Source organism: Carcharhinus amblyrhynchos, chromosome 2, assembly GCF_965287045.1.
Source record: "Carcharhinus amblyrhynchos chromosome 2, sCarAmb.v2.hapA, whole genome shotgun sequence".
NCBI lineage: Eukaryota > Metazoa > Chordata > Chondrichthyes > Carcharhiniformes > Carcharhinidae > Carcharhinus > Carcharhinus amblyrhynchos.
This window is the reverse complement of record NC_137325.1, coordinates 91,296,808-91,312,336: the sequence shown is the minus strand read 5'-3', so window position 1 is coordinate 91,312,336 and position 15,529 is coordinate 91,296,808. Positions and strand designations below refer to the sequence as shown.

The following is a 15,529-nucleotide window of genomic DNA, read 5'->3' as shown; positions in this document are numbered from 1 at the left end:
TCAGGAAACGTCGATGACATGCCTCTGTCTACATCAACAATAATGAAATGGAGATGATCGAGAGTTTCAAGTTTCTAGGTGTCCAAATTGCCAATAATCTGTCCTGGTTCCTCCATGCTGATTCTATAGTTAAGAAAGCTCACCAATGCCTCGACTTTCTTAGGAGGCGAAGGAAATTTGGCATCTCCACTACAACGCTCATCAATTTTTACAGATAACCATAGACAGCATCCTTTCTGCATGTATCACTGCTTGATATGGCTCCTGTTCTGACCAAAACCACAAGAAACTACAAAGGTTTGTGAATGTAGTTCAGTCCATCACACAAACCAGCCTCTCAGCCATTGACTCCGTCTATACTTTCCGCTGCCTCAGAAAAGCAGCCAGTATAATCAAGGACCCCAAGCATCCTGGACATACTCTTTTCCACCACCTTCTGTCGGGAAAAAGATACAAAAGTCTGAGAGCATGTACCAGCTAACACAAGAACAGCTTCTTCCCTGTTGCCATCAGACTTTTGAATTGACCTATCATATATTAAGCTGATCTTTCTCTACATCTTGTCTGAAACTGCAACATTATTTTCTGCACCCTCTCCTTTTCTTCTCCCCTATGCACACAATGAACTGTATGCATTGTCTGTATAGTGCACAAAAAACAATACTTTTCACTGTATCCCAATATACGTGACAATAATAAACCAAATCAAAGCAGGCAACTCCATTTACTAAAATTGGGTGCAATTATTCCCTGTAATGTTAGTAACTTGGCCATTCTCTATTATATAGCGATTTATAGCAAGCTATAGCTAGTTCCAACATGACATTAGTGACTCAGAACTGGAAGAAGTAAGAGAATATCACACCAAGTGATAATTACAGACTAAATTAACCAATCTGAAAACTTAGGTATCAACAAAAAATGGTCAGTTCAACAAGATAATATTCAATAGTTTATATTATGCAAGTGTCACAAATGTCATTATATTCCAACATTTTTTGTTCCATGTGATCTCTCAAATAATTATTCAATTGCTTTTATCATGGATTAAATCTTAAAAGAAATGAATCATTTCTAAATTATTTTCAGGTTTTTTGAAATTGGGCTATGCATAGGTGGTGAACTCTAATTAAAATTACCTATTTTCTATGATAAATTAATTTTTGGTTGCATTATTAAACTACAACAAATTGCCAGTCTTAAATATATCAAATAATACTTCTAATTTTTTAAATGTATTCGAGCAGCTTCTTGATTACACTGGCAAATTTTACATTGGGTGATATGAGAATGGGATTGAGTGGAAAACTGGGGAAAAAGACCATTGAGAGTCTGAGCACAATTTGCACCTATTGTTCCCAAAGTGGAAACTCACCCCATCATTCATTCAATATTGAAAAAATAATGAATGCTTCACATCAGTCTTAATTAGTACCTTGAATGCAATACCAATATAGCAGTATGTTCCTTTTGAATTATATGACATCTACCCAAAGTAATCTAGATATATCCATTCATAATTCAAACGAATTACTGAGTTTCTTATCTGTATCAAATTGCTTCCAGGTACAATTTCCCCTTTATGTTTAGGATATTGAACATCTGGAAATGATTACCAAACATTAACTCAATCAAGGGTTGGAGATGTCAAAAACCATTAGTGATTTTTAAAAATTACAAAATCCAACAGCCATCATCTGGACCCCAAGATTTGATTACAGTTTCCAAATCACTCCTTGAAATTTGCTGCATTTATTTGTGATACATTCTTTTTGTTTGTTAAGTGGGGATTTTATTTAGATTTAATCAGTCTTCAGGTTGGCAGTGTGTCATCTGCTGATGAATGAAGATAGTATTTACACAAGGTAGATTAAATTGTGGGTTGACTGCATAAAGAACGTGGAAACAATGAATCATGCCCTGTCTGCTTTTTGAATGAAAAATGAATTGTGAGGGATAATTTTCTCAGCATGATCCTTCACACCCAGGCCGTATCCCTGTAACCTCATGTATTTACCTTGCTTGTTCCCCTGACACTAAGGTATAATTTAGCATGGCCAATCAACCTAATCCACACATCTTTTGAGTGTGGGAGAAGATCGAAGCTCCTAGAGGAAACCCATGTAGACACAGGGAGAATGTGCAAACTCCACACAGACAGTCACCCAAGGCCAGAATTGAACCCGGGTCCTTGTGAGGCAGCAGTACAAGCCACTGTGCCACCGTGCCACCCTTGGTATCCATGTCACATATATTACTGATGATGAAAAATTAAGTTATTCATTTTAACAATTACTGTAAGTGTGCTATGCTGAAAGATGAGTGATGGAGTTGACCCTAAACCCATTGAAGTGAAGAGGTCCAGGTCCCATTTCAAATTATGAGAATTCTGTTATTTGAATATGTAGAGTGGGCTTAACCACCAATAATGTATTTCAAACTGCAAAGTGAAACATTAGTGGCACCATTCCATTCCTACATAAGAACAAGAGTAGGCCATTCATTCCCTCAAGCCTGTTTGACCATTCAACAAAATTTTTACCCCTCAATTTCATGCATCTCCCTTTGATGCTTGTCCCTTTTTACCATTGCCTAATACAAAACATTCTGATTGTAATAGAATAGAAACCCTGCAGTGCAGAAGGAGGCCACTGGGCCCATCGAGTCTACACTGACAATAATCCCATCCAGGCCCTATCCCTGTAATTCCACATATTTATCCCATTAATCCCTCTAACCAACGCATCCCAGGACACTAAGGGGCAATTTAGCATAGCCAATGTACCTGACCCTCACATCTTTTGACTGTGAGAGGAAGCTGGAGCACCAGGACATGGGGAGAATGTGCAAACTCTACACAGCCTTAACATTTTTATTTATGCAGCATTCACAGACTTTGGGGGGTAAACAAATGTAGAGATAAGTTATTTTCTTATTTGCTCTGGTTTATTCCCTATTATTAGATCCTATAGCAAATCTTCTCTTGTTAGATTTTTGACATAGTATAAAGTTTATTAGTGTCACAAGTAGGCTTATGTTAACACTGCAATGAAGTTACTATGAAAATCCCCTAGTCACCACACTCCAGCGCCAGTCCTGGTACACTGAGGGAGAGTTTAACATGGCCAATGCACCTAACCAGTACATCTGTCAGACTGTGGGAGTAAACTGGAGTATCCGGAGGAAACCCATGCAGACACGGGGAGAACATGCAGACTCCACGCAGATAGTGACCTAAGCCGCGAATTGAACCTGGGTCCCTGGCGCTATGAGGCAGCAGTGCTAATACTGTGGAACCGTGCTGCCCGTATTGGGTAAGAAAGGAATCTGTACACATTGCAAGAAATCCAATTCCTTATTATCCTATTAAGCTACATCATTTGTCCAGTCAATATCACGGCAGTTGAAAACCCTCCTGCATATTATTCTACATTTTCCATTCAAAATATATTTGAGTATATTTTCCACCAATGTTTTCTGCACTTTTTTGCTCTACCATTATCAGATTGTCTGCAGACTACATCAGTTTGGGTGATTGATCCTTTATTCTCCTTCAGCAATAATTTGATGGATTCTATTTGTGTCTTGCTGCTAGCTTTGACCTTTTTTTTTACTTCTGATGCTAATCTTAATAAATTTGGTTACCCAACCTCTCTATCTTCAGTAAACTTGCCATATTCAGCAATATTGTTTCCCAATCCTGATTTTTTTGTAGCCAGGCCTTAGGAGCTGCGATAATGTTTGGCTCCTTCTAATACATGATTGTCTCCAACTCCCCTGCTTTATTCCAGACATTCGGCAGAATTCTTCCATTTGGGATGAAGTCTCCTGATAGGATGGGGATAGAGACTGTTTCCCATGAGGCCATGGGGGAATTTTTCTATTCTACTTGCCACAGGAATTGGAGCAAGCAAGGGGCAGACCATGAAAAGGTCCATTGACCTCATTTGGGATTTTCTGGTTTTGGGGCGAGCATGATCGGAAAGTCCCGCCCTTATCTTCAATTCTCAGTGCAATTAATTACGCATCTGGGGGCTTTGGGCCATCTATCTTCATGTGCGAGCTTGAAGGCATGCGTCCCGCCATCATATATGGGTGCCATAATTGAAAGTTGCCCCACATCACTGACCCTCCATTGAAGAAAGAACATGGACCAGCTGAAGAAAGAAGATGGATCTCCAGGAACACTATGAGGTCTGCTGATGGATCTCCTCAATAACACTGAAGCTGAAAGATCAATCTAATAGATGCTCTCCACACTCACTGTTGTGATGTTCTGGAGCCCAGAGTCGCTGTCGACCTCCATCCTGAACTCTGGAAGCAGCCCTAGACCTTCTTCAATTAAGTTCCGACTTTTGCATGTTACATTCGTCTAGATGTGTTCTGGACCTGTGTGTTTTTGTGCTAGTGTCATGGAGAACCGGGCACAGTGCAATCCAAATCAGTTTCACACCCGCCTCCAGCATGATTCCCAATTCACCATGCTGGGCAACTTCAGAAGATCCAGCTGAAATTTCACATTGATGTGAAATCGATCTTTGGGCCTACCGCCAATTTCTGCTCCCTCCTTCCCCCGCTCACTGTCATTGATCCCAATGATGAGGGCATTGGAAAATTCCACCCATTGTGTGCATTTCATTAAATTTCCTTTTATACGTAACCATTTTTAACCACAACGCTTCTGTTCTATAAGCCTGTAATCTTTTCTGATCTATAACTCTATTCCCTTGCCATCAATGTCCTCCCTTAATATATCAATTCTGCTTCCAAGTTCCACCCCTCTGTCCCTTCACTTGGCCCATTTTTGACACTTCTCTTCCCTTCCTTGACGTCTGTCTCCATTCTTGGTGATTGACTGTTCACCAGTATCCATTATAAGCCCATCAACTCCCACAGCTACCTTCACTACAGCACTTCATACCCCACATCCAATAAGGATTCCATCCTATTTGTTGCTTTACTTCTGTAGCATCTGTTCTCACTTTTCACCCCACCAGCCTTCACATTCAAAGGATCATCCTCTGCCATTTCTTCCAAATCCAGCATGATGCCACCACCAAACATATCTTCCCCTCACTCCCCTCTGCCAGCATGCCATTGGGACCATTCGCTATTGGATACCCTGGTCCATTCCTCCATCACACTCAACACCTCACTCTTTGCCCACAACACCTACCCATGCAATCACAGAAAGTGCAACACCTGCCCCTTTACCTCCTCCCTGCTCACCATCTAAGAGCTCAAACACACCTTTCAGGTGAAGCAGCACTTTACGTGCAGTTCCTTCAATCCGGTTTGTTGCATTTGCTGCTCCCAATGCGGTCTGTTATACATTGGAGAGAGCAATTTGGAGAGACACTGGGTGACTGCTTTGCTGCGCACCTTCGGTCCATCCGCAAGCAGGACTCAGACTTCCTGTCGCTTGCCACTTCAACACGTCACACTGCTCTCCTGTCCACATGTTCGCCCTTGGCCTGTTGGAATGTGTCAGTGAAGCCCAACACAAACTGGAAGAACTGTACCTCATTTTCCAATCAGGCACCTTACAGCTTTCGGACCTGAAATTGAGTTCGGCAATTTGTTTTTATCCTCCCTTATTCTATTCTTTCCAATGTTCTCTTGCCCAGTTTCATTTACATAAAAGTTGCTTTCAGCTTTTGTAGATCCCTTCCCAACCTTTACTAGTTTAAATTCTTTGCTCCCTTGCTTACTGTCCCTCAGGGCATAAGTTCCATCCCACTTCAGATGGAGCTCAGCCCATCTCAACAGTGCATCTCCTTCCTGTTCTTGGCCATAGAGGATGCTATCTATTCCCCTATTTATAGAGCCCCTATTAGTGTCTCATTTTTTTTCTCTGCTTTCCCCCAACTTCAGCCCCCAGCCCTCATCCCTTTCTTCTCCATCTCCCCACCCCATCCCAGACAGCTCCCCGCACATTGTACCTTGGTCTGCATTGTGGCTGCCCTCCCTACAGTCCGTCTCCAGATTACCGGAACCTGATTGCAGAAATAACAGCCTGTGTGGGTACATATTCAAACAACACCTATTGTTCATATATATTCTGTAAATAGATGCAATCCTCTGTACAACTAAATATATTAAATTTGAGTATTCGATGTTTGGGCTGCAGGAAATAGCAAGCTTTATCCACAAAGAAGCAACAATGTATCACTCTCAGTTATTATAATTAGCAGTGAAGTACTTTCACAGTTGACATCTTGTTTTCCATGACAAAATCTCATTACATCAGGGCCCAGCTGATTTAGGACTACTGGCTATCACTTTGACAAGTTGAAACTCAGTTACATTAAACAGCCAACTCAACTTGAAACCTCTGCGTTCTTGTTGCAGATTCAAAGAGTGATGCAAAGCTTTGTAATCCAAAGAATGTTCTGCGTTTCTCCTCTTCTGAGCTTGTCAACTTAAACAGAAACTAGAAGCAGATTTGATGCAAATACAATTGTTTGCTTTAGTTTAATTGAGAGGAGCAGGTCCTTAGAAGTCTGATCAAACAGCTTGCTCTTTGCCTGGACAGGGATGTGTGTGTGTGTGTTTTATTTAGATCAACACTTCCATGTCCAGCATTCCAAATGACATATCACACTATTCATTACAGGCTGAACATTGCAAAATGATGTTATAGATTTTCACCATAAATTGGTGGAAATTTCATCATAACGGGTGCATCAATCTATCAATCATTTATTGCTGTACAAAATTTAGGCATTGAAATGTTTTGGCAGCAATGGGTTTTTACTTTGTTACATGGGGAATGATCCAGTTCATCTATGTACGAGAAAGAGCTAACTTTAAATTTTCCTACATGTAATAAATGAATTGCCATTCTTCAGAGTTTTATTTAGTCTATATATATATGTATATACACATGTTTTCTGCTGACAACTTTGTCAGAAATGTGTTTTATATCGTGCTCTGGTCTTACCTGCTTTATGTGGAGGTTTTTTTTGGCACTTTCTGGTACACACCATTATTCCATGCAGTATTCCAGACGTGACTAACATCATGAAAATACTATAAACGGAGATCAAGGCCAAGATTTTTAACCGTATATGTGGGCAGGAATAGAGATATGCAGTCATGAAATTTCATAGCATTGGCTGGCATGCTGGTTTTCCAGTACCTTCCCACCTACAAATCATTTCACTTCCGGTTGGCAGGGGGATGGAATGGATGCCTGCCTGAAAGCAGATTATGCTCATTTAAAACCAATTAAGACCAATTCCAGTCAGCCTGCCCTCACAGTATTTGGAGCATAGCAGTTGCCTGGTGGCAGCCTTATAGTGGCACATTGGAGTCTAAGCTCCAGGACGTCACTGAGACCCTCTTTTCTTTGCCTACCTGACCATAGGTGTGGTTACAGACCATCCTGCGGAGTGGGAATTCCTTCAAAATGATGGTACAATTATGGACATTTTTGATTTGGGTAATGTTGCTAAGGAAGTGCCTTCAAGATGCAGGTGCCCTCTGATTTGATTTGACTTGATTTATTGTCACATGTATTAGTATACAGTGAAAAGTATTGTTTTTTGCATGCTATACAAAGCATACCGTACATAGAGAAGGAAAGGAGAGGGTGCAGAATGTAGTGTTACAGTCATAGCTAAGGTATAGAGAAAGATCAACTTAATTAAAAGAGTTAGAATACTGTTTTAGAAGCCTAGAACAGGAGTAATTATAGGGTATGCTGGGCACCATGTACAAGAATTCACCTCACTCCGGTGCTATCTTGAATCTCCCTCCTTTACCTCCAGTTTTGAGAGCCCACCATCCTTATTTTCACTGTGAGTGTGTCCTCTAGCTATGAGTTGGCCAATTCAAACAAAATCCATGTCTTGTGACTGTTCTCACACAATGCTGGATTGACATTCCGATTTGAGTCTGGATTCTGACCCAAAACGCAAAATCTTGTCCCAAGTGCTGTTTCTTAAACAACTAGCACCCAACGACCGAGACAATGAATGTTGTTGCTTAACTGTTCATGCACTGTGGCACAGAATTAAATTGCATAAGAGTAATAAAACTATTCAGGAGCATGTTTATCAGTAAAATTACAAATACATTGTAAAATCACATAAAAAGTAGACTGTAAGCAAAGTCATTGCTTGTTTCCTATACTTTTTTGAAGTTTTAGATCCTGACCTCCTTTTCTGTCTTCCATTTCCAGCATACATTTTTGAAGGGGCAGCATGGTGGCAGTGGTTAGCACTGCTGCCTCACAACACCAGGTACCTGGGTTCAATTCCAACCTTGGGTGACTCTGTGTGGGGTTTGTAATTTCTGTCTGTGTTTGCTTGGGTTTCCTCCCAAAGTTCAAAGATGTGCCAGTTAGGTTGATTGGCCACGATAAAGTGCCCTTTAATGTCAGGGGGTTAGAAGGGTAAATACTTGGGTTTATAGCGATAGGACAGGACCTGGATGGGATTGTTGTCGGTGCAGACTCAATGGACCAAATGCCTCCTTCTGCACTGTAGATTCTAAGTAGACACTATTTAATGAGTTTTTTTTAATTGGCTGTAAACACAGTTCGAAGGTTAGCTTTCCAGTGACTAAACTTCCGAAGGTCAAAAATTAGCTTGGTCAAATTGTTGACGTAAGAATCACCTCCAGACACCAAGATGAAAAATGATTTCATTTTTAATAAACATTTTAACCATAGGAAAGCAGGATATAAACACTCATCCCTTGATATTAGCCTTGTAAGTTCAAAGGAAAAATGTACAGTAGCTTGAAATAACAAGGAAGACAGCAAGTGATAGATTATTAAAATGTAAACAGTGCTGAGCTTACTTTATTCATAGAACCCTGTTCAGCTAAACAGCACAATGTGGTTTATAACAAAGAGAACATCAGAACATGAGAAATGATGGACCACAAAAAAAAACTTAACTCTTCAATCCATTCTTTCTGCCAGAACGGGTATTATTTGTATTTTCCTCTCTAATTTATTTAGTCTCGTCAGGGAACAAATAACCAAAGAACAGAGAACCAGAATTTCTACCTGTGTTCTATAGGCTATCAAACTAAATTTAATTGCTAATGTAACCGTATTTGTCTGAATAAGGACATAACACAGATAGGCATTCCTGTTATTGAATGAAGTTGTGTTGCTGCATTGATGTTTCTTTTTGTTTTAACCTTAGTTTCTTTATAAAAGCAATGAATTCCTGCAACCATGGGGCAAACAATTACTGTTGCTATGTCATGTAAGCATTGATAATCTCGATTAACTCATCCAACTAATTGAAAATATTGCAAGTCTTTTGTGTCATATCGCAATAATACCAATGCATAAATGTAGAACGGGACAATAATCTTAATGAGCTCAAAAGGCTGAACTAAGGTATATTAAACAAGCTGGAAGTCTCCAATATCCCACTGATTAAATGCAAAAACAATCCCATTGTTTAAATAGGTGGAAGTGTTCCAAATCAGTAACCAGTGACAAACTCAAAATCTACCTTTCAAAATGGTCAGTCCTGTTTTCAAAGATAAGACCAACCAACTCATTTTATACAGTCCTGACCCAAAATGCAAAATCCTGTCCTGTGTTGTCTCTTCATATGCTCAGATATATGTATACGTTCATGTTGAGTTTTGACACTTAAATGAACTAATTGGGCCAAATGATCTGCTCCTCTGTTGTAAATTCTATACAATTGAAAATTATACCACAATAAGTGCATCAGATGTCAGAATTTTAAAAGAAAAAGAATAAACCTACTCATGAAGATCGGATATTAGAAATTCTTCAAATAGAGGTGAGTAGAATGCCAGAGCTTGGCATAGGAGGTATGCGGGGGTGGGGGGCAGAGTGTATGGGTGGGATCATATCTTGGCTTTTTGCTGCTTTCATTTGTTCTATTGCTTTTCCTTCTAAAAGACACCTAAAAAAAATCATAGTATTATTTTATTTAAATTCTGACCTTGTCTTTGGGGCAGCACAGTGGCTCTGGAATCAAGTTCCACTCCAAGACCTGATAATATCTTCACAGTGGTATAAGGGTTAGCATTACTGCCTCACAGTGCTAGGGACCCGAGTTCGATTCCCAGCTTGGGGATTACTGCCTGTGTGGAGTTTACACATTAGGTGGATTGGCCATGCTAAGTTCTCCCCCAGTATACCTGCACAGGTGCCGGAGTGTGGCTACTAGGGGATTTTCACAGTAACCTCATTACAGTGTTAATGTAAGCCTACTTGTGACTAATAAATAAATAAACCTTAAATGAGAACTGATAAATGTATCACTAGAAACATTAGCTCTGTGCTCTCTCCACAGATGCTGTCAGACCTGCTGAGATTTTTTTCAGCATTTTCTGTTTTTGTTTCAGATTGCAGCATCTGCAGTGATTTGCTTTCATCTTAGGGTCCAGAGAATTGCCTTTATCTTCAATAAATTATAAGGTGTTCATGCCATTGCCAGCGCATCTTAGCAATTGTTTGTTTTTGTGTGCTGGCATCCTCAGCCCCCATATCCAAACTTGGAAGGGCTTTGAACAAGGGGAAAATTCCCTAATGGAATTCAAAATTTTCTTCAAGGACCAAGGCCAAGAGTCAGGCCTGGACAGGGTTTGGATTCACATTTGCTGTTTGTGAGGCTAGCATACCTGCATCTGCTTGTTATGCCACCCAGATCAAAGTCAAAGAAACACTGAACCTGGAAGTTACCACCTTACCCCCACACCCACTCTCAACCATGCCTCTGACAGTGGAAAACAATTTGAGGCAGATGGAGGTTCTAGCTCAGGCCATGCAAAAAAAAAGTGTCATTGTTGGTTGGCATCATGTGTTCAAGTTTGAATGCAACTCTTTGTCTTGTTTGGTCTATTTACATTTAAGAAGTTAGATTTTCACTGTGAAAGTAATTTATACACCTAGACTATTAGGTCTAAGTTTATGAGAAGAAAAGCTAGTATGATTGATATTCCATTTCTCACTCATATCCTGAAATGGTTTACTAATAAATTATGGACCATTAACCATAATGGTTTCTCTCAGCACATCAAATAAACTGAAAATGGCACTTAATGTAGGCCAGTTGTCTTGAAGTATTGTGCAATTGTCAAATAATGGGGCACTTGGTAAAATAGTCGATAATGATGATGAAGCCAGTGCTTTGGACATGAAAGAGGTTGGATGTGATTTTGGACCAAGGTTGGAACTTCATATGGAATCTGTGGTGCTTTGTGCTGATTTGTCCAATGCTTTCTTGACGCTGACTTCATAGTCATACCTGGCCAATAGGCTGTCTCTCTTGTGAGTCTTTTTGTCCATTCTATGCCTATGTGCGAGTGATGTTGTTGAAGAATCTCAGGTCACAAAGATTTTGGTATGATGAACCTGTCTGCCTTGAGAAATAAATCCCCAAGATATGTCTGGCTCATTCTAATAGGGCCAAAATGATCTTGCATGTTCAGGGGCATGCTGAATTGTATCAGGCCACCTGTCAATGATAGTTTTCCACATTTTCTGAAGTGTAAAATGTTTTTGCCATTTCTTCTTGTAGCTGCTGACATTTATGTTGCGCAAAATGTATCTTCAAGTTCAATGTCAATGAAGTTGCCATTTAGATCTTCTTTTCTGGGTTAGGCAATTGACTAAGTGTAGTCCAATGTGATTATTAGGTTACCTAGCTTGTACTTAATTTCACTGTCGTTGACTTGTATCTTTATCAAGAGACATCGCAATCTTGGTAGTGTGCCAATCAGTACTTTCTGCCATATCACCTCCAATGGCTTGTGATCAGTCTTTACTTATCTCTTTGCAAAGAAACAGATATGAAAATGCATAATTCCACTAAAGCTAAAGTTTACCACTCACTGTTGAAGTAATTGCTTATGTTACAAACAGAGACTTTGAAGAAAATTCAATTTGTTTGCTTTCTTGTAGTAATGCATGTTCCCAGACCTTTCTGTGAGGCATCTGTTTCTAGAGTCGTCATCTCCCTAGGTTTGTGAAATTGTAATGTCAACGCTATTGGCGGGCTTTGTACCACAGAACAAGCACGTCTTTTCTCAATAATTAGGTTGGCAATAATGAATTTGAGCAAAATTGGGACTATATGGAGACAAGAAATTAAAGAAACTAGATGGTCCAATCTTGAGGTGTTAGCATGGCCTCAATGTGCTTTATTTTATTTGGATACCAGCATTGGAACAAATAGAACCAAAGAAATTGACCTGCACATTGATGTCGTACTTCAGATGGTTGATCACCAATCATTCATTAGGTGTTGCTTGCAATAGTTATAGAGTCATAGAGGTTTACAGCATGGAACCAGGCCCTTCGGCCCAACTTGTCCATGCCGACCTTTTTTCTAAACTCCTAAGCTAATCCCAATTGCCCGCATTTGGCCCATATCCCTCTATACCCATTGTACCCATGTAACTATCTAAATGCTTTTTGAAAGACAAAATCGTACCTGCCTCTACACCTAACTCTGGCAGCTTGTTCCAGACACTCACCACCCTCTGTGTGAAAAAATTGCCTCTCTGAGCACTTTTGTTACTCTCCCCTCTCACCTAATCCTATGCCCTCTAGTTTTAGGCTCCCTCACCTTTGGGAAAAGATATTGACTATCTAGCTGATCTGTGCCCCTCATTATTTTATAGACCTCTGTAAGATCAGCCCCCAGCCTCCTATGCTCCAGAGAAAAAAGCCCCAGTCTATCCAGCCTCTCCTTATAACTCAATCCATCAAGTCCAGGTAGCATCCTAGTGTCACAGATGTTCTACATCTGTGTAGAATATTTTTACTAACTTTAGAGTTAGTGTAGGCTGTGGTCATGTTCTTACTTTATTCTTCCCACAACAGCAATACCTTTTGCAATATAGATGCATCCTGGAACAATGCATGTAATGTGGTCCATGTGAGATTGAGAAAAGTCCTGGCTATTAAATAGCCTGAAAGAAAGTAATTTGAATCCAGTATAATCTTAATGAAGTATGAAATGTGTAAGATTTTAGGACTCATCCTCAAAGTGTACTGGCTATTAACCAAGTTGGCATCAAGCTTTGAGTAGAATTTTGCAGCTGCAAATCTCAGATTTAACACATCTGATATGGATATTTTGTAAGGATAACATTTCAAAACTGCATTTAAACATCATGGATTGAAGCATGCTCTTAATGATCCATCCTTCAGTATGGCACATATGATTGAGCTGTGCCAATCAGTGTGTTCTTGTACTATTCAAATGATTCTCACTCTCATTATTTTGTCGAGTTTGACCTTTCAATAATCTTCTATGTGGATGCTGCACTATGTGGTGGATCAATTGACAGACTTGCATTGTCCTACAAGTGTGAAATTGCTGTTCAGTTGATACTTCAATGTTAGGACATGAATACGGATAGGAGTAGCTTCTGAGGTTGATCTGCCTTGTGATATCTGACTGATTGTGTAGATTGTAACTGATTTGTGGTAACGGCACAATGATAGATCAGTAATCGCTGGGTCTTTCGTTCCCGCAATGTAGAACATTTGTGACACCCAGGAGAATTAATTGTACTTGTATTCCAAGAATATGGATCCTGTGCATGGAATTAATGAACTATTGTATGCGAGAAGTTTCACAGCATTAAGTTTCACCATGACCTTCCATGTCTGTGGGTATTTGCCTGTCACAGAGGTAGTATATTTGTATTTGTCCTTGTGTCAGTCATGGTCCTGAAAAAATACTTATCAACTTTCTTGAGCAGTTAGTTTGAAACTTGGCAAACACTTTGGACATTGTCAAGCTTTCTATGTTTTCCACGAGATTGATGGTGCAAAACATTATTTCATTATACACATTATCGTCATTATTTGGTTTGTCAATCACCTCATGTATATGGGGCACTGCTGGTCACCCCTCCCTCTCCCCCTCCCCCTCCCCACAATTTTTTGTGAGTTCACAGGTCACTTCCACAGGCCAAATGCTTCCCATCACAGGACTACCTCCTTGAAAAATGTTGCTCCCAAGAGCGAAAAGTGAAAGTGTAGAGCTGCAGTGATAGCGATTTGAAAATGGGTTTGGCATGGGTGTAATGAAGGGCCATAGAGATTGTTTGGGGACATAGCTTGGCATAGAGGGCATGAATACTATTGGGTTTGTTTGGAAAGGAACATCTTGGCACGTGGGCATGAGGAGACATATGGATTGTTTGGGATGGCATAGCTTGTCATGGGGCTATGAAGGGCCATATGGGCGTATTGGGATAGATTACATTTAGAATGAGGGAGGGGCATGAGGAGGACCTTTTGAACTAATCTCTTTAAAGGTTCCCTCATACAAACAGTGGTTCACAACACCTCTGAGGTGCTGTGAACCATAACTCATTGTAAACATAGCCAAACTTGGAGGACTAGGACATAACTATCCAGCAATGGAGCTGGCCAGATTGGGAGTTCAGGGTGATGGTTTATGACTCAAACCAGTCCATATGTTTAAAAACCACCCTTGTAAATCAAATACTCAGGCATGGAGTGAAGAGTGCTGGATTTGGGTCCAGGCCACCATTTTTGAAGAGCTCCCAACTGATCCCAACTCAGTGAAAATCCAGCCCAGTGCCTATGTTTCCTTTATTTTGCACCCAGTAAATAGCCATACCTTGAAGGCAAAGCAAGTGAACATCAGCCCCAGTATCTCATGCAACATTTTGATATTAAGCATTATTCTTTTGTTAAATGTTGGAGACTGATTTCAGACAGTAGAAAGGGGATATATTCTTTTGGTTGCTTAGTTGCAAAAATAAAACCACAAGTGTTTAAATATTTCCTGGCTTAGAACCTTAATTGAGGGATGCACCAGATTTGATCAAAGCTTTCTATTTAAATCGATGAAGCCATCTGTAAATGAAATCAACAAACTGTCTGACTTGCAATCAAAGAAACCAACAATACAGTCTTGTTTCATGCTCAACCCCTTTGAACCAATCTCAGTTACAGACTAAGAAAATGAATATCATTAGTAAATTAAGTTTCTCCAAGTGCAAGGTCACAATTGATCTGAGTTAATTCTCATATCGGTATATAACTCTATGTCTGGTGTTGTCAACCGTGACTTTAACAAATGGATATTAACACAATGACAATTTTGAGAACATTTCTTCATCTTTTTCAAATCATAGGCAAAACGATCAATTTATTCTCACCTGAGTACACTGGCAGATTTTGCAATCGAAATGTTTGATGTTCTAGATGAAATCAACTATCAATCATATAATGATTTTGTCTTAAGAGTTGGTAAGTAATTATTTTAGAATTAATAGTGATAATCTTATTTTGGTAATTTAATAATACTTTGTAATTTGTTGAATAATTCTCTGTACTACAAAGTGATAAAGTAGCTAAAGCATATAAGCATGTGTATATAGATGAATGTATTATGTACTCATGGTTCAACAAGATTTTGAAATACATCTGTTGTGTAGTTTGTAATTAAACATTCTGATGAGATTGTTTTCTCATGCAGAACTTGAATATTGCTGAGAAAAGAGATAAGCTGTTGAAGCTTTGCATCTTGCACTC

The 15,529-nt window shown here is 39.6% G+C and overlaps 1 protein-coding gene across 2 annotated transcripts in view; it reads left to right on the top strand.

Annotated features, from left to right (window-relative positions):
* The window catches only part of LOC145356485 (adenylate cyclase type 1-like), a 242,107-nt gene that overhangs the window by 220,092 nt on the left and 6,486 nt on the right, over nucleotides 1-15,529 (top strand). For both annotated transcript variants that reach the window (XM_080209223.1, XM_080209218.1), the window contains one exon: nucleotides 15,130-15,244. In XM_080209223.1, coding sequence (XP_080065349.1) covers nucleotides 15,130-15,244 — 115 coding nt within the window. The remainder of the gene's footprint in view (nucleotides 1-15,129; nucleotides 15,245-15,529) is intronic.